This window comes from Mobula birostris, chromosome 3, assembly GCF_030028105.1.
Source record: "Mobula birostris isolate sMobBir1 chromosome 3, sMobBir1.hap1, whole genome shotgun sequence".
Lineage (NCBI taxonomy): Eukaryota > Metazoa > Chordata > Chondrichthyes > Myliobatiformes > Myliobatidae > Mobula > Mobula birostris.
In genome coordinates, this window is record NC_092372.1 from 219,861,909 (window position 1) to 219,884,989 (window position 23,081).

The 23,081-nt window shown below is 43.3% G+C and overlaps 1 protein-coding gene across 7 annotated transcripts in view; it reads right to left on the reverse strand.

Moving 5' to 3' along the window:
- Nucleotides 1-23,081, reverse strand: part of zbtb47b (zinc finger and BTB domain containing 47b) — a 289,399-nt gene that overhangs the window by 120,810 nt on the left and 145,508 nt on the right. For all 7 annotated transcript variants that reach the window (XM_072254156.1, XM_072254161.1, XM_072254155.1 and 4 more), the window contains exon 2: nucleotides 12,253-13,617. In XM_072254156.1, coding sequence (XP_072110257.1) covers nucleotides 12,253-13,536 — 1,284 coding nt within the window. In that variant the 5' untranslated portion in view covers nucleotides 13,537-13,617. The remainder of the gene's footprint in view (nucleotides 1-12,252; nucleotides 13,618-23,081) is intronic.

Consider the following 23,081-nt stretch of genomic DNA (forward strand, 5'->3'; position numbering starts at 1 on the left):
TGTAGGAGGCAGCCATTTAGGCCAGGGTCTATATGGTTCCCAGTCCCACCATGCCACTGGCTTTTCTGTGTCCTGTTCTGTATGACACACCCACCAATTCCATCTTCATTTTGCCACCCACTAATACCAGAGATCATTTACAATAACCAATTAAGCTATCGATAACCATCTGCGGAATATGAGAAGAAATTGGAGGACCTTGAATATAGTCACGCACACAGTCACAGACACCACCATGGACAGTCCCAATCCTGGCTGCTAGAGCAGGGGGGTTAGGCATGATGTTAGCAACCGCATCTCGTAAACACCTAGAGCTATGGAAAGGCCAACATAAGTTTCCTGGGAGAGGAATGAGCTACACCTGGGGACAACTTGAAAGTCTGGCCCAGGATAGAAGAGTATGGTGAACTACTGTCAGTGTCCTATGCCCCAGCAGGGGCAATAGGCTTAAACTTTAAAACACACAGCCACAGGGAGAACATGTAAACTCCTCGCAGAAAGCACCAGGGTCAGAACTGGGAAAAATAAGTACTGGAGGAATCCAGCATCAGGTCTGATGCAGGACCATGGCCTGAAACACTGACCCTCCCTTTGCCTGCACTGATGCTGCCTAACCCACTGAGTTCCTCCAACAGTTAGTCTTTTGCTCCAGATTCCAATACCTACAGTCTCAAAGTTCAAAATAAATTTATTAGCAAAGTACATATATTCACCATATAGAACCCCGAGATTCATTTTCTTGCAGGCACGCACAGTAAATCCAATAGAATCAATGAAAGATTACACCCAACAAGATGGACATATAGCCAATGTGCAAAAGACAACAAACTGCAAATACAAAAGAAAAACAATAATAAATAAACAAACAATAAATATTAATAATGTGAGATGGAGAGTCCTTGAAAGTAACTTCGTAGGTTGTGGGAACAGTTGAGTGAAATTATTCCCACAGGTTCAAGAGCCAGATGATTGAGGGGTAATAACTGTTTCTGAACCTGGGTGGTGTGGGTCCTAAGGCTCCTATATCTTCTTCCTTATGGCAGCAGCGAGAAGAGAGCATGGGCTGGATGGTGGGTGGGAGACCTTGATGATGGATTCAACTTTCCTGCAACAGTTTGCCATGTAGATGTGCTAAATGGTGGGGAGGGCATTACTTGTGATGGACTGGGCCATATCCACTACTTTTTGTAGGATTTTCTGTTCAAGGCATTGGTGTTTCCATACCAGGCCATGATGCAACCAGTCAATATACTTCCCCCATACATCTATAGAAGTTTGTCAAAGTTTTAGATGTCATGCCGAATCTTTGCAAATTTCTGAGGAAGTAGAGGAGCCACCGTGCTTACTTTGTCATTGCACTTGCATTTTGGACCCAGGGCAGGTCCTCCAAAGTGATAACACCAACGAATTTAAAGCCGCTCACCCTCTCCACCTCTAATCCTGTGATGAGGACTGGCTCACGGCCCTCCAGTTTCCTTCTCAAGTCAATAATCACTTGGGTCCGTGTCCATAGGACACTCAAGGCTGCTGCACAGGTTGACAGTGTTGTTAAGAAGGCTTATGGTGTGTTGGCATTCATCAACTGTGGGACTGAATTCAAAAGCCATGAGATAACATTACAGCTACACAAGACCTTGGTCAGACCCCACTTGGAGTACTGTGTTCAGTTCTGGACACCTCACTACAGGAAGGATGTGGATACTATAGAGAAAGTACAGACGAGATTTACAAGGATGTTGCCTGGATTGGACAGCCTTATGAGAATTGGAGTGATGGAGGATGAGAGGTGTACTGATAAGAGGTGTATAAGATGATGAGGGGCATTGTTCGTGTGGATAGCCAGAGGCATTATCTCCAGGGCTGAAGTAGCTAACACAAGGGGGCATAGTTTTAAGGTGCCTGGAAGTAGGTACCGAGGTGATGTCAGGGGTAAGTTATTCCACACAGAGTGGTGGGTGCGTGGAACGCACTGCTAGAGTGGGCAGTGGAAGTGGAAAAAACAAGGTCTTTTAATAGTCTCTTAGATAGGTACATGGCAGACATCCCACCCTGCAAAAACTCATTTCAGGGAGGTAGCACCATCAATTTGCGGGAGACTTCCAGGAGAGCTGGGATGTCTGCAATAGAGTAGCTCCTTAGCAGCTGGCCAGCTAGTTTAAGTAACGTCAGCTATGCTAATGAACGAATGACACCTGTTAAACTCACTTCAACATGTCTTTTACAGTCTTAACCCACCACGGGCAATAGAAAAGTCACTGTTGCAAACAGTGCAGCGAGCAACACTGTCATTATTTTAACCCAATTAGGCAGGGGTACACTTTAGTGTAGCCTGGGGTGACGTACGTTTTACTTTTTTTGGAACACTCTGCAATCTCTCAATCAATCTCTCTCTCTCTCTCGCGTGCCTTCGCTCTCACGCTCTCTGTTGCTTTTCTCTCGCTCGCTCTCAAACAAACTGATTTCCGTGATATTGTACATAATTTGCGGGCATCAGGGAGCCACTATTAATATGCGGGAGACTCCCGGAAGTTCCGGAAGAGGTAGGATGTCTGACATGGAGCTTAGAAAAATAGAGGGCCATGCGCTAGGGAAATTCTAGGCAGTCTCTAGAGTAGGTTACATGGTCAGCACAGCATTGTGGGCTGAAGGGCCTGTAACGTGCTGTAAATTTCTATGTTCTATCAGCTCCTTGGTCTTCTTGACATTGAGAGAGAGAGGTTGTTGTGGCACCACTCAGCCAAATTTTCAATCTGCTGATGTTTATATGCTGATTCATCACCACCTTTGATTTGGCCAACAACAGTGGTGTAATCAGCAAACTTAAACATGGCATTGCAGCTGTGTTTAGCCTCACAGTCATAAATACAAAGCAAGTAGAGCAGGGGGCTAAGCACATGGCCTTGTGCTGTACCTGTGTTGATGGGTGACTATGGAGGTGATGTTACTGCCAATCCAAACTGACTAGGGCCAACAAAGGAGGAAATCGAGGATCCAGTTGTACAAGGAAGTTTTGAGTCCACGCACTTGAAGCTTATTGATTCGGTTTAAGGGGATGATGGTACTGAAAGCTGAGCATCCTGATGTATGTTGACATTTCTGGTCGCCACCCTTCACAAGAACTGGAGTATTATGCACAGTTCTGGTCACCACAGTATAGAAATAAACCCAAGCAATTCATGTCATAACAAAGTGGTACATTAATTTCAAAAAGTCATCAATAGTCATTTAAACAAAACAGTCTCAGTCACTATAAACATAAAATTTTCTGCAGATTCTGGAAATCTTTTTACCGTGATTCTTGATAAGTCCATGATTTCAACCTCATCTTGCCTCACAGAAATGATTTCTTCCACCTTGACTCAATTGACTTCCTTGGCTCTCAGTATTGTCACTGAGTCATAGAGTACCAAAGCACAGTAACAGGCCTTTTGCTCTATCCAGTCCACACTGAACTGTTATTCCACCTAGACCCACTGACCCGCACCTGGACCCATAGCTTTCCATACCTCTCCCACCCATGTACATGCAAATTTTCTGAAATGTTGAAATCAAACCCACATTCCCCACTTAAACTGGCAGTTCATTCCACCCTTGCATCACCCTCTGAGTGATGAAGTTCTAAAGTCCCCCGTAAATATTTCACCTTTAACCTATGCCCTCTAGTTTTAGTCTCACTCAATCTCAGTGGACCTCTCATTGAACTGAACAAATTAAGCTTGTCTCAGCCTGAAACGCTGACTGTTTATTCATTTTCATATATGCTGCCTGACCTGCTGAGTTCCTCCAGCATTTTACGTGTGTGTTGCCCTGGATTTCTAGCATCTACAGAATCTCATGTGTTTAAGGTTAGCCACCATTCCGTTGGATTTTTTCACTCCACCGAATTGGCCATGTCTCATCTATTTTGGTTAGATTTTTTTTCTTTTGTCTTGAGCTCTCATTCTGTCCCTTCTTTCTTTTCTGCAACTTAAACCACACTCATTTTCCCACTTCTCCCAGCTCTAACGAAAGATCATGACCTGAAATGTCGCCTCAGATTTTCTCTCTCTGGATGCTGCTTGACCTTCAGAGTGCTTCCAACATTCTGATGTTGGTGCAGGATTTCCAGGTTTCTATTGAGGGCTCTGCTGAATCTACACAGGAGTGACAGGTTTAGCCAGTGCTTATTTCCTCCCTTCATACCCTTTACCCCACACACCTTCCCCACACCGATCACCTGATAGCTTGTGCTCATTTCCCTTCCCCCACAACCTTATTCTGCCCCACGTCCTTTCCATCAGACACGACAGCAGAATAATGCCACTTAGCTCTTTGAGTCTGGTCCGCCATTTCATCATGGCTGATCCATTTCGCTCTCAACACCAATCTCCTGCCTTTTCCCAATAACCTTTCACACCCTGACTAATCAAGAACGTCAAGTACACCCAATGACTTGGCTTCCACAGCCGCCTGTGGCAATGAATTGCATAGATTCACCACCCTCCGTCTAAAGAATTTTAACCTGATCTCCGTTCTCAATGGACGTCCTTCTATTCTGAGGCTGTGCCCTCTAATCCTAGACTCCCTTACCACAGGAAATATTGCCTGCACATCCACTCTATCTCGACATTCTAAATTCCAGCGATTAAAGGCCCAAGGCCATCAATCGCTCCTCATACGATAAGCCTTTCATTCCTAGAATCATTCTTGTGAACCTCCTCTGAACCTTCTCCAACCTTAGTTCATTCTTTCTTAAATAACCGCTCACAATACTCTAAGTGAGGCCTCACCAGTACCTTATAAAGCCTTAGCATGATATCCTTGCTTTTATGGTCTAGTCCTCTTGAAATGAAAGCCAATGTTGCATTTACCTTCCTCACCACCAACTCAACCTGCGAACTGCACAAGGTCTCCCAAGTCCCTTTGCAACTTGGATTTTTGAGCTTTCTTCCCATTTAGAAAATAGTCCATGCTTTTATTCCTTCTATCAAAATGCATTAGCATACACATTCCGACAATGTATTCCATCTGCCGCTTCTTTGCCACTTCCCTAATCTGTCTAAGTCTTTCTACAGCCTCCTTGCCTCCTCAACGTTACCTGCCCCTCCACCTATCTTCGTATCGCCTGTAACCTTGGCCACAAAGCCATCAATTCTGTCATCCAAATCATTGACATACAAGTGGTCCCAACAATGACCACTGTTGAACACCCCTTGTCACTAGAGGCCAAGCAGAAAAGGTTGCCTTTATTCCCACTCTTTGCCTCCTGCTTGTCAGGCAATGCTCTATCAATTCTAGTATCTTTTCGATAAAGGGCTTGTTACTCTGCTATAGTGCTCTTTTGACTCAAAGACAATAGAGTGCCAAGGGAGTCAACTGAGTCAAGATTGAAGAAATAGGTTCAGTGAGGCAAGATTACTTCTCTCTCCTTCTGTTCTTATTTGCTCATTCCTCATCTGTTAGGGCATAGCAGAATGGCTCCTGAGGCAGTGTTTTGTACTGTGTGTGGGATGTGGGAAGTCTGAGAGACCCCCAGTCTCTCAGATAAACACATCTGCACAGCTGCAGCTCTTGAGAGAATGTATTAAGGAACTGGAGCTGCAGCTGGAAGGCCTTCAACTCGTACGGGAGAATAAGGACGTAACAGACAGGAGCTACAGGGAGGTAGTTACCTCTAGATTGCAGGAAACAGGTAACTGGGAGATTGGGGGTGGGGGTGGGGAAATGCACAGCCAGTGTAGAGTACACCTGTGACTGTTCAGTTGTCCCCTCAATAAGTATACAACTTCAGGTACTATTGAGTGCCGGGTGTTGGGGGGGGGGGGGAGGGGGCATAGTGGCTGGGTCTCTGACACTAAGTCTGGTGCTGTGGCTCAGAAGAACAGAGAGGTGAAAAGGACTGCAGTGTTGATTGGAGATTCCATAATCAGAGGAACAAAAATGAGAGTCTGTGCTGCGATAGAAACATCCAGATGTTACGTTACCTCCCAGGCGCCAGGATCAGGGATATCTCAGATCAGGTCCATGGCATTCTCAAGGGAGTCCGTGAGCAGCCAGAAGTCTTGGTACATATTGGCACCAATGGCATAGGTAGACATAGAGAGATTTTAGTAAGTTAGGTAGAAAGCTGAAAAGCAGGACCTCCAGGATAGTAATCTCGGGATTGCTGCCTGTGCCACACACCACTGAGGGTATGAATAGCATGATCTGGCAGGTGAATTCATGGCTGAAGAAATGGTGGAGGCGACAAGGATTCAGATTTATGGATTGTTGGAATCTCTTCTGAGGAAGGTACAACCTGTGGAAAAGGGACGGGTTACACATGAACTCAAGGAGGTCCAGTATCATAGAAACATAGAAAATCTACAGCACTGTACAAGCCCTTCAGCCCACAAAGTTGTGCCAAACATGTACTTACTTGAGAAATTACCTAGGGTTACCCATAGCTCTTATTTTTCTAAACTCCATTACCTATCCTGCAGTCTCTTAAAAGACTCTATTGTATCCACCTCCACCACTGTTGCCGACAGCCCATTCCACGCACTCACCACACTCTGTTTAAAACACTTACCCTGACATCTCTTCTGTACCTGCTTCCAAGCACCTTAAAACTGTGCTCTCTCATGCTAGCCATTTCAGCCTTGGGAAAAAACTTCTAACTATCTACATAATCAATGCCTCTCATCATCTTATACACCTCTATCAGGTCACCTCTCATCCTCCGTCGCTCCAAAGAGAAAAGGCCAAGTTCACTCAACCTATTCTCATAAGGAATGCTCCCCAATCCAGGCAACATTGTTGTAAATTTCCTCTGCACCCTTTCTATAGTTTCCACATCCTTCCTGAACTGAGGCGACCAGAACTGAGCACAGTACTCCAAGTGGGGTCTGACCAGGGTCCTACATAGTTCTAACATTACCTCTCGGCTCTTAAACTCAATCCCACGGTTGATGAAGGCTAATACACCACATGCCTTTTTAACCACAGTCAACCTGCACAGCAGCTTCAAGTGTCCTATGGACTCGGACCCCAAGATCCCTCTGATCCTCCACACTGCCATACTATATTCTGCCATCATATTTGAGCTAACAAAATGAACCACCTCACACTTGTCTGGGTTGAACTCCATCTGCCATTTCTCAACCCAGTTTTGCATCCTATCGATGTCCTGCTGTAACCTCCACACTATCCACAACACCCCCAACCTTTGTGTCATCAGCAAATTTACTAACCCTTCCCTCCACTTCCTCATCCAGGTCATCTATAAAAATCACGGAGCAGAGATCCCAGAACAGATCCCTGAGGCACACCACTGGTCACTGACCTCCATGCAGAATATGACCCGCCTACAACCACTCTTTGCCTTCTATGAGCAAGCCAGTTCTGGATCCACAAAGCAACGTCCCCTTGGATCTCATGCCTCCTTACTTTCTCAATAAGCCTTGCATAGGGTACCTTATCAAATGCCTTGCTGAAATCTATATACATGACACCAACTACATCTGCTGCTCTACCTTCATTAATGTGTTTAGTCACATCCTCAAAAAATTCAATCAGGCTCGTAAGGCAAAGCCATGCAGGTTATTCCCAATCATATTACGCTTCCCCAAATGTTCATAAACCCTGCCTCTCAAGATCTTCTCCATCAACTTACCAACCAACCACTGAAGTAAGTATCCTTGCAGACAAGTTGGCCAGAGTTGTTTGAGATGGTTTAAATTAACCCGGCAGGAGAATGGGAACTGGAGTGACTGTGCTGAGGATGAACTGGTTGGTTGGTGTAGAGGCAGTGTGTAATTAGACTCCCAATAATGAAAGACTGATGGAAAAGCAAGATTGCAGTCAACCGGATGAGTTGCAATGCAAAAGACAGACAAAATTGAGAAGAGTGAATACAGGACTGAAGATGATATAAATGAATGCGCGCAATATACGGAATAAGGTCGATGAACTTGTAGCAGTTACAGATTGGCATGTATGATATTGTAGGCATTACTGAATCATGGCTGAAAGAGTATTATAGCTGGGAGCTTAATGTCCAAGGGCAACAGGAAGGCAGAGGTGGTGGTGTTGCTCTGTTGGTAAAAAATGGAATCAAATCATAAGAAAGAGGTGACATGGGGTCGGAAGATGTTGAATCATTCTGAATAGAGCCAAGGAACTGCAAGGGTAAAAAGACCCCCGAACAGTAGTAAAGATGAGGTCTACAAATTACCATGGGATACAGAAAAGGCATGCAAAAAGGGGCAATGTTACAACAGACTAGGAGGATTTCAATATGCAGGTAGATAGGAAAAATCAGGTTGGTGCTGGATCCCAAGAGGAGAAATTTCTAGAATGGCTATGACATAACTTTGTAGAGCAGCTCGCGCCTGAGCCCACTAGAGGATCAGCTATTCTGGGCTAAGTGTGCAATGAACCAGAATGGATTCGAAAGCTTAAGGTAAAAGAACCCTTAGGGACAAGTGATCATAATCTGATGAAATTCACTCTGAAATTTGAGGAGAAACTGAAGTCAGATATATCAGAGTTACAGTGGAGTAAAGGGAACTACAGAGACATGAGAAAGGAGATGGCCAGAATTGATTGGCAAAGGACACTGGCAGGGATGACAGCAGAGCAGAAATGACAGGAATGTCTGGAAGCAATTCAGGAGGCACAGGATATATACATCACAAAGAGGAAGAAGTATTCTAGAGGAGACTGAGGATCTTCTAAGTATGCAGGCCTCTCCTACACATGTTCTACCAGTCTGTTGTTGCTAGTACAATCTTCTATGGTGTGCTGGGGCAATGGCATCAACACGGGTGACGGCCAACAGGCTCAATAAACTGATTAGAAAGGCTGGCTCTGTTATAGGAGTCAAACTGGACACACTGGAGGCTGCAGTAGAACAAAGGACCCTACGGAAAATCCTGGCAATTCTGGACAATATTTCTCACCCTCTGTATGCCACTGTGGCTGAACAGAGGATCACTTTTAGTAATAAACTAAGACAATCAAAGAGTGGTATATGAGGTCATTCTTACCCTCAGCCAATAGGCTCTATAATGAATCAAGCTATAGCTGGGGAACTGATGACCGCCCCCCCCCCCCCGCCCCCCCGAGGTAACTTTTTTAAAAATTCTTTCTTACTTCTCTTCTAATATTTGTGTATCTGTGCACTTGTAATACTACTATGACACTGTAATTTCCTTTGGGGTCAATAAAGTATTTATTGATCTATCTATCTATCGGCAAGATGAAACACTGTGGCTAACAAGAGAAGTCAAATCTAACATAAAAGCCAAAGAGAGGGCATATAAGATAGCAAAATAAAAGTGAGAAGTTAGAAGATTGGGAAGCTTTTAAAAACCAAAAGGCGGCAACTAAAAGGTCATTAAGGAAAAGATGGAATATGAAAGTAAGCTAGCAGAATGGTGGAATTTGAAGGTATCAGGGGTCATGAAGTGTGTAAAGTTACCATAAGTAGAGAGAAGGCTCTTGGGAAACTGAAAGGTCTGAAGGTAGATAATTCACCTGAACCAGATGCTGTACACCTCAAGGTTCTGAAAGAGGTTGCTGAAGTGATTGTGGAGGCATTAGTGATGATCTTTCAAGAATCATTGAATTCTGGAATGGTTCTGGAAGATTGGAAAATTGCGAATGTCACTCCACTCTTCAAGAAGGGAGAGAGGCAGATGAAAGGAAATTATAGGCCAGTTAGTCTGACTTCAGTAGTTGGGAAGATGTTGGAGCCGATTGTTAAGGATGTGGTTTTGGAGTACTTGGAGGCATAGTCAGCATGGTTTCCTCAAGATAAAAGCTTGCCTGACAAATTTGTTGGAATTCTTTAAAGAAATAACAAGCAAGATAGACAAAGGAGAATCAGTTAATGTTGTATACTTGGATTTTCAGAAGGCCTTTGACAAGGTGTCACACAAGGCTGCTTAACAATCTACGAGCCCATGGTATTACAGGAAGGATTCTAGCATGGATAAAGCAGTGGCTGATTGGCAGGAGGCAAAGAGTGGGAATAAAGGGAGCCTTTGCTGGATGGCTGTTGATAACTAGTGGTGTTCCACAGGGTTCTGTGTAGGGACCACTTCTTCTTACATTATATGTCGATGATGGATTTGATGGCTTTGTTGCAAAGATTGCAAATGATATGAAGATAGGAGGAGAGGCAGGTGGTTTTGAGGAAGTATTGAGGCTACAGAAGGACTTACAGTGGTGCTAGAAACGATCTTAAAGAGGACTTCAAAAGAATTGTACAGCTGTATGAAGTTGGAAAAGGCAACAAAAGCATTTCTAAAGTCTACAGTAGGAGAAATTGTATAGAAAAGGAGAAAACTCAGTACTGCTATTCGCCCTAGGAGTGGGCATCCTGCAAAGATCACATCAAGAGTACTATGTATAATGCTGAAGGAGGGGAAAAAGAACCCAAGGGTAACAGCAAAAGACCTGCAGAAATCTCTAGAAATTACTGAAGTGTCTGCTCATGTGTCCACTATAAGAAAAATACTGAACAAAAATGGTGTTCATGGAAGGAGAGCACAGAGGAAACCACTGCTGTCCGAAAAAACATTGCTGCACGTCTCAATTTTACAAAAGACCACCTGGATGTTCTACAACGCTTCTAGGACAATGTTCTGTGGACAGGTAAGACTAAAGTTGAACTTTCTGGCAGAAATACACATTGCTATGTTTGGAAGAAAAAAGGCACTGCGCACCACCACCAAAACCTCATCCCAACAGTGAAGCATGGTGGAAGAAGCATCATGGTTTGGTGCTGCTTTGCTGCCCCAGGGCCTGGACCGCTTGCGATCACTGAGGTAACAATGAATACAAAATTGTATCGAGACACTTTTCAGGAGAATGTCAGGGTAGTGGTCCATCACCTGAAGCTTAATAGAAGTTAGATAATGCAACAAGACAATGATCTGAAAGACAAGTGTAAATCAACAACAGAATGGTTTAAAAAGAACATTTGTATTTTGGAATGGCCGAGTCAAAGTCCTGACCTTAATCCTATAGATATGTTGTGGAAGGACCTGAAGCAAACTGATCATAGAAGGAAGCCCACCGACATCCCAGAGTTGAAGCAGTTTTGTAAAGAGGAAAGGCTTAAAATTCATCCAAGCTGACGTGCAGAACTGACCAACAGTTACTGGAAATGTTTGGTTGAAGTTATTGCTTTACAAAGGGTCACACCAGTTACTGAAAGTAAAGGTTCACATACCTTTTCCAACAAATACACGTAACATTGGATAATTTTTCTCAATAAATAAATGAACAAGTATAATTTTTTGTGTTATTTATTTAACTGGGTTCTCTATCTCGTTCCAAGACTTCAGTGAAGATCTGATCACAATTGAGCTCATATTTCCGCAAAAATAGAGAAAAATCTACAGGGTTCACAAACTTTCTAGCATCACTGTATCTATATCAGTGAATATAGACCCAAGGCAGGAAATAAGATTTCACATACAGATCTGGTGTTTATTTTGAATAATATAACTTGCTGTGAGACAGAGTGGTCTATTTCTCAACCTATCCTTCACACATGCCAGCCATCATTACCATTCCACTATGTACAATAGTTAACCAAGCTCCAACGTAAGACCATAAGATGTAGGAGCAGAATTAGGCCATTCAGCCCATTGAGTATGCTCTGCCATTCAACCATGGCTGATTTATAACTCTTCTCAACCCCATTCTCTTGCCTTCTCCCCATGACTTTTGGCACCCTTGCGAATCAATAACCTATCAACCTCTGTTTTAAATATATCCAATGACTATAAATTCTCACTCTTGCAGTGAAAACTTTAAAAATGGACTTCACCTTGTCCTTTCTTTAATGCCAAAATAATTGTTGAATGGTCAGTTGATCTACCAATGTCTTATCTCAGGTGATATCATATTCAAAGATTACGGCTGTCACTGGATTTTCACCAAAGTGCATAAATACAAATAAAGACAAATATTATAGTGTTTAGATACCATGAGCAAACACAGCTTGAACAAAATAGTTGAAGCGTTACCACTTTGGCAAGACACAATAGCAGAGAACCTGTACGGCAGCCAGAAAGAAAAACAGTACATATTCATTAACTGCCAATTCCTTAATGTGAAATATTGCTAAGTATCCTATAGCACGTCAGAGACCAGATTGCCAAATCTAGTACTATATGGATCTCAGAAGACTAAACTTAAAATAAATGGACGAGTTAACTCTCAACCTGGGTGATGAGGCGTTATTTAGATTGCAAACAACGAGAACGAGTGACATACCTGAATACTTTTCTCACAGTCAGTCTGGTGATGTAGTGATAGCTCACTCTCCAGTACAAATCTCTTGCCACACTTGTCACAGATCTGCATGCGGCTGTGTGTGACATTCATGTGCTTTTCTAGATACCAACGGTTATTGAAGACCCGGGGGCACTTTTTGCAGGGGAAGTTCTGCTTCTCCTCAATTTTCACCTTCTGATTTGAGCTATCGGAATCCTTCTTTCGCTTCCTACCTCGAGTGGTCGCTTCTGGTTTGGCCCGTCTCCGTGACCTACTGGAAGCTGCTGGAGTCGCCTCTTTAGAGGCAGTTGAAGCTCTTGCTGCTCTTCTCGGAGCTTGGCCACTTTCAGTCTTAACTTCTGGAGTTTCAGAATTATCATCTTCGTTTACATCTTCTTCACTCTCCTCTACATCCTCATCATCTTCCTCACTGACTTCTTCGTCCTCCTCTTCATCCGCATCGTCTTCATCATCATCCTCATCTTCGTCGTCGTCCTCTTCGTCATCCTCTTCCTCCTCTTCATCCTCTTCCTCTTCGGGACACCTTCCCAGAACAGCAGTGGCCTCTGAAGGTGAAGACATTCCTTCGGCACCTTTAGAAACATTTAGAGTCTGGTTGTTGAGGTTAACCTCAACGATGATCTGCTCCCTATTGTAGGAGCTCCGGCTATCAGAGTCATCGTCCATCTCCGTGTCGCCTTCGATCTTGCACACTGCTTGGCTATCATTCTCCTCCTTGTAATATTGCTGCTTCTGCTGCAGAGGCGAGTGCTGCTTCCCTGTATTGTCTTCCACACGTACCGAGTATGGGTTGTTACCCTCTCGGGCGTAGATCTTGGGATGTGAATCCACCTCCTGTTTGATCTCACGGTAAAACTGCGAGCCGAGAGGATTGCTGTGGCTTTCCTGTTTCGACATGTCGCTCACCACTGTTGTCAAATTTAAGGATCGGCTGTCTATTAACTCTTGACAGGAAGTGGCAATATCGTTCATCTGTAGAACTGCAGCCGCATTCAGCACATCCTGCACGTTGCAGGCGTTTACCAGCAGCTTTGAAGTGTAGATGAAGTTAAGGATCTGCTGGAACCCTTGCGACGTCAGGGCCTCCAATGAAAGTTCGACGCGTTGCAGCTGCTTATTTTGCGTGAAGAGGGAATGAAAGAACTGGCTGTAGGCCGCGAGGACCCCCTTGTGAGCGGGGAACGTGTTCTTCTGCCGCACCAACACAATGTCTACGTCACACAGGTCCGGCTGAAACAGGCGCTGCTCGTTCAATCTGTCCATCAAACAAGTGAAGTGGAGGGCAACATCCTCCACCAGAGAATACTCAGTGGAAGGGTAGTCAGTGGTCTTTTCAACTATCAGCTGGAAGAGAAAGGAAAACAAAGATCAGGTCAAAACGTTGCATACAGACAACACCGAGTGCACTGGGAAAGGGGTTTCTTTTCAACCCATAAGTCCAGGCAGCTAAATACAACATAAAATGTGAGCACTTCTTTCCAAAACCAAGAACTATTTTAGATATCACGCAGAATTATTCTGAACGTACACTCAGTGGCAACCTGCATATCAACTCGTTAATGCAAATATCTAATCAACCAATCACGTAACAGCAACTCAATGCATAAAAGCATGCAGGCATGGTCAAGAGGTTCAGCTGTTGTTCAGACCAAACATCAAAATGGGAAAGAAACGTGATCTAAGTGACTTTCACCCATGGAATGATTGTTGGTACCAGACGGGGGTGGTTTGAGTATCTCAGAAACTGACCTTCTGCCATTTTTACACACAAGTCCCTAGAGTTTGCAGAGGATGGTGGGGAGAAACAAAAAAAAAACATCCAGAGGCCGGCAGTTCTGTGGGTGAAAATGCCTTGTTAATGAGAGAGGTCAGAGGAGAATGGCCAGACTGGTTCAAGCTGACAGGAAGGCAACAGCAACTCAAGTAACCACGCATTACGACAGTGGTGTGCAGAGGAGCATCTCTGAATGCACAACATGTCGAACCTTGAAGTTGATGGGCTACAACAGCAGCAGACCATGAACACACACTCAGTGTCCACGTTATTAGGTACCGGAGTAAATGATAAAGTGGACACTGAGTGTATACCCATATTGCCTATTGGATGGTTGAAAAGTGAAGGCTTTGATTTTCTCTTCTTGTTTTCCTCTTCCTAAACCCTGCCACATCCAATCTGCCAACACTTGTTGGTGTCCAGTTCTCTGGCTTGGGGTCTGTACTCACTGGAGTTTGGAAGAATGGGGAGGGGGAGGGATCTCATTGAAACCTACTAACTATTAAAAAGGTCTAGACAGAGTCAACGTGAAGAGGATGTTTCCTGTAGTGCGAGAAAAAAGGAACAAAGGTCACAGCCTCAGAATACAAAGACATCCCCTTAGAACAGAGATCAGGAGGAATTTCTTTCACCAAAGGGTGGTGACTCTGTGGAATTCATTGCCACAGACAGCTGTGGTGGTCAAGTCAATGGGTATATTTAAAGGGGAGGTTGATAGGTTAATGATTAGTAAGGGCATCAAAGGTTACAGGGAGAAGACAGAAGAATGGGCTTGAGAGGGATGATAATTAATCATGATGGAATGACAGAGCAGACTTGATGGACTAATTCTGTTCTTATCTCTTACAGTCTCCACTTTGTAAGGCTCAGTAACTGAGTAGACACCTAACTGTATCCTCACTGACATCAGCTCTGAAAGATCACTGCACAGCCCTGCAGGGACAGTCTTTTTTTTAAACTGCTGGCAAACTGGAGAAGCCGCATAGGGAAGGGGCCAACTTGCTGGGTCCTGTGGGACTGCATGGATCAGCTGGGCTGGAGGAGCACAAGGATGAACCAGCTACTGAATGTGGCCATTTGGCCTATACTACCTGATCCCTGCACCTAGGACTCCCTCAAACATCACACGATCCTGTTTCTTTTTAGAAATCTGTGACGTTAATACTGAAGAAACTTGGAAACATGGTACTGGTCAGAGTACAAAGCCTACAAACCTAATTTCAACAATAACCAATCAAAATTAATACTTGAAAAATAAGTTGTCTGATCCATTGACTTGTTTAAAGGTGTCCAAAATATTTCAAGAGGAATCGAAAAATCAATAGTAAGCACATGTCCAAACCTCCTGCTTCAATAACACTGGAAGAACAGGTCTGGTATCTTCCCAAGTTCCCGCATGACAATCCAACTGCCCAGAAAAAAAGCATCAGCACAAGTCAAGACAACTCCTACTGCTTGCCTTCATACCTTTAGCAATTCAGATCACTTGAACTGAAAAATACTTACTCCAAACTCTGATAACTCCCTCCTGCATCTTTCCTAACTCTCTGTCCCAGAGCAATCACCCAATTTTAACACACAGTCAAAATGAAGAGTACACATTTCTTGGGTATAACTGCCACTGAACTGTACACATTAATCCCTGCACTAGGTCAGTCCAATCTGATCCCTTGTCAAATGAAGCTCAGACATAGATTACTGTGTACCACTGTTTGCTCTCAGTTCTGCTGCAGATCCCAGTGGAAACAAACCAAGTGATACGCTTTCATTTACACTTCTCTGACAAAGGTGCATTGTAGATGTTGTAAGTGGTCCATCTCTGATCATCAATAACATTTTCATGCGATGGCTTATGCTCAGTTTCAAAGAGTCACAGCCATCACTCAGTGTATTCACAAACAGTATCATGAACACAAGAGATTCTGCAGCTGACATATATTTCGAGCAACACACACACCCCCACCCACACAATGAATGAATGCATAGTCAACTGTTTATTTCCCTCCACAGCCGCTGCCCGACTTGCTGAACTCCTCCAGCATTCTGTGTGCGTGTAGCTAACACGAAGAGCAAAGATGGCTTATAAGTCAAGAAATTTATCAGCAATTTTAAAAAAATACTTCTTATAGAGAAAAGCTTTTCCCAAAAGCTCACTGCTGGAAAGTGCTATAGGGCTATTAAAATAAAAACTTCACACCATCTTAAAAGTTTCTACCACCAGGCAGTTAATCTGATCAACCATTCTAGTTAGCTGCCACCCTCCTCTATCTATTATCTCAGTCACTGCACTGCACTTTAGACCACTTCTTATAAGGCTGTTTATGTTGCATATACAGTACATGCTAGTATTTATAATATTTATACACATTTTATTCCATATCTATCCTTTATTTTTATATTCTTTAAATTATAAATTCTTTATGATTTGCAATTGTTGAATGTTCCAGAAACACAAGAAAATCTGCAGATGTAGGAAATCCAGAGCAACACACACAAAACGCTGGAGGAACTCAGCAGACCAGGCAGCGTTGATGGAAAAGAGCAAACAGGTGACGTTTTGGGCCGAGACCCTTCATCAGGACTGCTGAATATGGTTGCTTTTTACTGCATGTTGCGCCCTAACAACACACCACAGCAAGTTCCTAATATGTGTAAATATACGTGGTGAATGAAGTTGATCCTTAATCCTTAAAGAAGAAAATCAGACACTCCAGCCAATATCAAAGTTCCAAAATTCAAAGTAAATTTATCAGCAAAGTATGCATGCCATATCCAACCCCAAGATTAATTCTCTTGCGGGCACCCTCAGGACAACAAAATACAACAGAAATCACAAAAAAACATACAGAACAAAGACTGACAAATATCAAATGTTCAAGAGGACAAATCACACACATAATTTTTAAAAGTAAGTAATTCAGAGGACATGAGCTGCAGAGTCCCCAAAAGTGAATCTACAGCCGGAGAGCTCATTCAGTGCTGCCCGATGGCTGCAGGGCGGCAACTGCTCCTGAACCTGGCAGCGTGGGACCCAGTAGGCTTATAGTAGACATCTGTGGCCTCCCTCCCCTTTCTAGATCTTTCTGTCACGGAATTAGTCCTTACTCTTAATAATTTCTCCTTTGGCTCCTCCCACTTCCTCCAAACTAAAGGTGTAGCCATGGGCACCCGTATGGGTCCTAGCTATGCCTGCCTTTTTGTTGGCTTTGTGGAACAATCTATGTTCCGTACCTATTCTGGTATCTGTCCCCCACTTTTCCTTCGCTACATCGACGACTGCACTGGTGCTGCTTCCTGCACGCATGCTGAGCTCATTGACTTTATTAACTTTGACTCCAACATTCACCCTGCCCTCAAGTTTACCTGGTCCATTTCCGACACCTCCCTCCCCTTTCTAGATCTTTCTGTCTCTATCTCTGGAGACAGCTTATCCACTGATGTCTACTACAAGCCTATGGACTCTCACAGCTACCTGGACTATTCCTCTTCTCACCTTGTCTCTTGCAAAAATGCCATCCCCTTCTCACAATTCCTCCGTCTCCGCCGCATCTGCTCTCAGGATGAGACTTTTCATTCCAGGATGAGGGAGATGTCCTCCTTTTTTAAAGAAAGGGGCTTCCCTTACTCCACCATCAACTCTGCTCTCAAATGCATCTACCTCATTTCACGTACATCTGCTCTCACTCCATCCTCCCGCCACCCACTAGAAATAGGGTTCTCCTGGTCCTCACCTACCACCCCACCAGCCTCCGGGTCCAACATATTATTCTCCGTAACTTCCGCCACCTCCAACGGGATCCCACCACTAAGCACATCTTTCCCTCCCCCCCCCCGCTTTCTGCAGGGATCACTCCCTACGCGACTCCCTTGCCCATTCGTCCCCCCCATCCCTCCCCACTGATCTCCCTCCTGGCACTTATCCTTGTAAGCGGAACAAGTACTACACATGCCCTTACACTTCCTCCCTTACCACCATTCAGGGCCCCAAACAGTCCCTCCAGGTGAGGCGACACTTCACCTGTGAGTCGGCTGGGGTGATATACTGCGTCCAGTGCTCCCGATGTGGCCTTCTATATATTGGAGAGACCCGACGCAGACTGGGAGACCGCTTTGCTGAACACCTATGCTCTGTCCGCCAGAGAAAGCAGGATCTCCCAGTGGCCACACATTTTAATTCCACATCCCATTCTGATATGTCTATCCACAGCCTCCTCGACTGTCAAGATGAAGCCACACTCAGGTTGGAGGAACAACACCTTATATTCCGTCTGGGTAGCCTCCAACCTGATGGCATGAACATCGACTTCTCTAACTTCCGCTAATGCCCCACTTCCCCCTCGTACCCCATCCGTTATTTATTTTTATACACACGTTCTTTCTCTCACTCTCCTTTTTCTCCCTCTGTCCCTCTCACTATACCCCTTGCCCATCCTCTGGGTTCCCCCCCCCCGTCTTTCTCCCAAGGCCTCCTGTCCCATGATCCTCTCATATCCCCTTTGCCAATCACCTGTCCAGCTCTTGGCTCCATCCCTCCCCCTCCTGTCTTCTCCGATCATTTTGGATCTCCCCCTCCCCCTCTCAAATCCTTTACTAACTCTTCCTTCAGTTAGTCCTGACACATCGACTGTACCTCTTCCTAGAGATGCTGCCTGGCCTGCTGCGTTCACCAGCAACTTTGATGTGTGTTGCCTATATATATATAAAAAAATCACACAGCACTATTTTGAATGACCACCTGAGGGAGCAGACAAGACCTGCATTTAACACTGCATTGAAAAATGTCAGCTCTGATAATGCCACAGTATTGGCCAGAATGTACAGCACTGGGAAACATTACTAACAAGGCAAAGACACAAAGCTTTACATTTGGAAACTTATGGTATCAACTTTCACAAGCAAAGTATACAAGAATTGTGTAAAATATCTAATATCACAAAACTTATTAGAAATCAGGTCTCAGGTTAGTATCTGCATTAATAAAAGCCATGAGCTAATAACACACAAACATCCAAATACAAGAATCTCACCTTTTTTCCCCCCATTTAATGCCTGCATTCACGCTAACAAAAAAAATAAAGAAACTATTACTGTGTTAGGATACAGAGATGACATATTAAACTGCAGAATGAGCTTTTATACGTCCTGCAATCAAATGCCAGGAGATCAAAATATGCTGTTTCTGACAGTGTAATGAGAAAATCATTAAGACATTAGTACAGCATAGTCCACCCAGCCCACGATGTTGTGTTGATTTACACTACGTGCTCTTCCTCTGTATAATACATATCTCTCCATTCCCTTTACTTTCAAGCATTGAACTAACATCGTCAAACTGTGCTAAAGTGCCTATTTCCACTTGTACCTCTGGTAACCCATTCCAGGCCCCTACCACTCTCTGGGTAAAAGCTTGCCACTCACATCAACTTTAAACTTACATTCTTAGCTTCAAATCATGTCCTCTGGTGTCTGACATTTCCAGCCTGAGAAAAAAATTGCTGAATCCTGACAAAGGCTCTTGGTCCAAAATGTCAACTGTTTATTCTCCTCCAAAGTTGCTGCTGACCTCCTGAATTCCTCCAAAATGTTGTGTTGCGCTCAGGATTTCCAGCATCTGCAGAAACTCATGCTTAAAGATTCTGACTCTCTGCCCTATCGATGGCTCTCATATTTTTATAAATCTCTTTTAAGTCTCCAGAAATCTAGGGAAATCAATCCAAGTTTATCCAACCTTTCCAAATTAAGTTGGAGTTTAATTGTCATTTAACTATACGTGAATACCCATGAATACAGCCAAACGAAACAGTGTTCCTCTGGGGCCAAGGTGCAAAGCACAGCACCAGCAGTCACACAAGGCAGCAGCCTGGTAAACTTCTTCTGCACCCTTTCCACAGTCTCCACATCCTCCCTTTAATGGGGTGACCAGAACTGTGTGCAATATTGCAAGTGTGGTCTGACTGAAGTTTTATACAGCTACAGCTTTACTCTACCTACTCAACATAAGAAATAGGAGCAGGAGTAGGCCATCCGGCCCATTGAGCCTGCCCTGCCATTCAATAAGATCATGGCTGATCTATCCGTAAACTCAGCTCCACCTACCTGCCTTTTCCCCATATCCCTTAATTCCCTTACTATGTAATAATCTATCTGTTTCTTAAATATATTTAGTGAAGAAGCCTCAATTGTTTCCCTGGGCAGAGAATTCCACAAATTCACCACTCTCTGGGAAAAACAATTTCTCATCTCCATCCTAAATCTTCTCCCCTGAATCTTGAGGCAATATCCCCTAGTTCTAGTCTCACCTACCAATGGAAATAAGTTTTCTACTTCTATCTTATCTATCCCTTTCAAAATTTTGCATGTTTCTATAAGATCCCCTCTCATTCTTCTGAACTCCAGAGAGTATAGTCCCAGGCGACTCAATCACTCCTCATAGGTTAACCCCTTCATCCCTGGAATCAACCTGGTGAACCTCCTCTGCACTGCCTCCAAAGCCAGTATATCCTTCCTCAGGTATGGAGACCAGAACTGCATACAGTACTCCCGGTGTGCCCTCACCAGTACCCTGTATAGTTGCAGCATGACCTTCCTACTCTTGAATTCAATCCCTCTCGCAATGAAGGCCAACATTCCTACCAATGAAGGCAAGCATTACCATACCCCTTCTTTACCACCTTATCTAGGGTGGAATGATTACTGACAATCTTGCTAATTATTACTAACACAAATCATAGTTAGATCAATAGTTCTTGGGCTACATCTGGCCTGTCACGATATTTTTCTCTGGTCCACCTGGAGTTTCTAACTTAGCCGGAGGAGCCAGGTAGACAGTTGGTTCAAGGTTTACTCCTACTATGGTAGTCTTTGTGTTTTCAATTAGTAAACATCCAATAGCAGTTGTGTGTTCATAACTCCTCTTAGTGTATACACATTGAACAATCTTTGCAATATAACCTGCCAGTACAAAAAGGAAATGGCAGGCAATATCTGTGGAGAGAGAAATGGGGTTAATATTTCAGATCAATAACTTTGTTTAAAAATCAGAACCGAATCATCTCCCTCTACGGTTGCTGCCTGACTTGAAGCACATCTCCGATTTCTTCTATTTCAGAGGCTCTGAATTTATTGCATTTTGTTTTGTAAATTTACCTGTCATTATGTAGGACCAAGCCTTGATTGTTTTTTAAAAATAATTCATTCACTTTTCATTGCCAAAAGGCCAGCGTTTATTGCCTATCCTCCAAATTCCCTTGAGAAACTGATGGGGCAAATCTTTCCTCAACCACAGCAGTCTTCTTGGTACAAGTGCTAAATCTGGGAGAGGATGCTGCAGCATTGAATTGAATTGAATTGACTTTCTTTCTTACATCCTTCACATATATGAGGAGCAAAAATCTTTATATTACCTCTCCGTCAGCATTTGGACTCAGAGAAGATGTATGCATCGTGAAGAGGTTGGGGTCCCTATCACCCACTGTACTACCTTTTCTGATGGAGGTGCTGTCACAGTTTGTAGTTGCAGCAACTGTACACTAGAGAGTGAGAATGGGACACCAATCAAACAGAGGGGGAGTCGATCACTTTTCTTTGATCCTTTTCTTACCATTGCATGATTGAAGACTAATATCATAACAGAAGTCATTTGATGACAAAATTAACTGTTTCATGAACTTCTATAATTGAGAGAGTAGAAAACACAAATTCTTCTACCCACGCACGAGGTAATCAGTTTTAGGAATGAAATTGTCAGAAACAAGACCACCTAGAATGATAATCAACTTTTGCTCAGATGCAGTTTTTGCAGTTCAAATATAAATATTGAAACTATATGACTCTAAAACTCTTGTTTTCAATATTATTTATTACTATTATTTGGTTTTGGTGTATTTGCACATTTTGTCTTCTCTTGCACATTAGTTCTTTGTCTTTGTATGTAGTTTTTCATTGATTCTGTTTTACCTACTGTGAATGCCTGCAAGAAAATGAATCTCAGGGTAGTATATGATGACATAAACTTACTTTGATAATAAATTTACTTTGAACTTTGATATGCATTTCAAAATTAGTAAGTGGGATGGAAGGAACTGATCAGCTGCAAGTTTCCAAGCAAGGTGAAAGATATTTTGGGCATCGTAGCTTATGGAGACCACTAAGGAGAATTTGTAAAGGAAATCTACCAGAAAATCTACCAGTGATGCAAGAAGGTTATGTGTTCAGATTAGAAACAGAGGGGATGGGAGTGGGGGGGGAAGTGAGGGATATCACAAAGGCAGTAGAGATGCTGTGCTTGGAACAGATAAGGGCAAGACTGAATAGAGCTCTTTGAACAAATGAAGCATTTTTATAAATTATTAAATGGGTGTCAGTGGCAGAGCAGTGATAACCAAGAGGGAATTACGGCAATTAGCAAGAAAAATGGGGTGGACCAAAAACACGAGATTCCACAGTTGCTGGAAATCTAGAACAACACACATACAAAATTACAGTCTGCACCTGGATATGTTTTGCATTGAGTCACTGAGTTTCTAAATCTTTGGTTTATAGTAAGAAAGTCAATTTGATTTCTAGTGTTATCACCTGGACTTTTCCAGGTCCACAAGCCTCTTGAATGATTTTTAAAGTAGGTATTCATAATGACCTGATTATTCATCTTGCACCATTCTACCCATTTCTCACCTCTTTCATTTCTTTCCCTTCGTCCAAATTTTCCTGTGGTATTTCCATCAGCACCTTCTCCTACTTTAACATTTAGATCTCCCATGACAATAACAATATCTTGAGATTTGCATCCATTCTTTGCTTATTCAAGCTCTTCATAGAATTTATCTATATCCTCATTTGTTCCATCTGTTGGTGCATATACCTGTATAATTGCTAAATCAAATGGTTATCCTCTGAATCTAACAAGGAGCACTCTTTCTGATATTGCCCAATGTCCTAAAGCACTTTTTGCCATGTTTTCATCCATAAGAACTCCTACTCCATTAGTATGGGCTGTTCCACAAGAATAAATTAGTGTTTTATTTCTATTCTGACA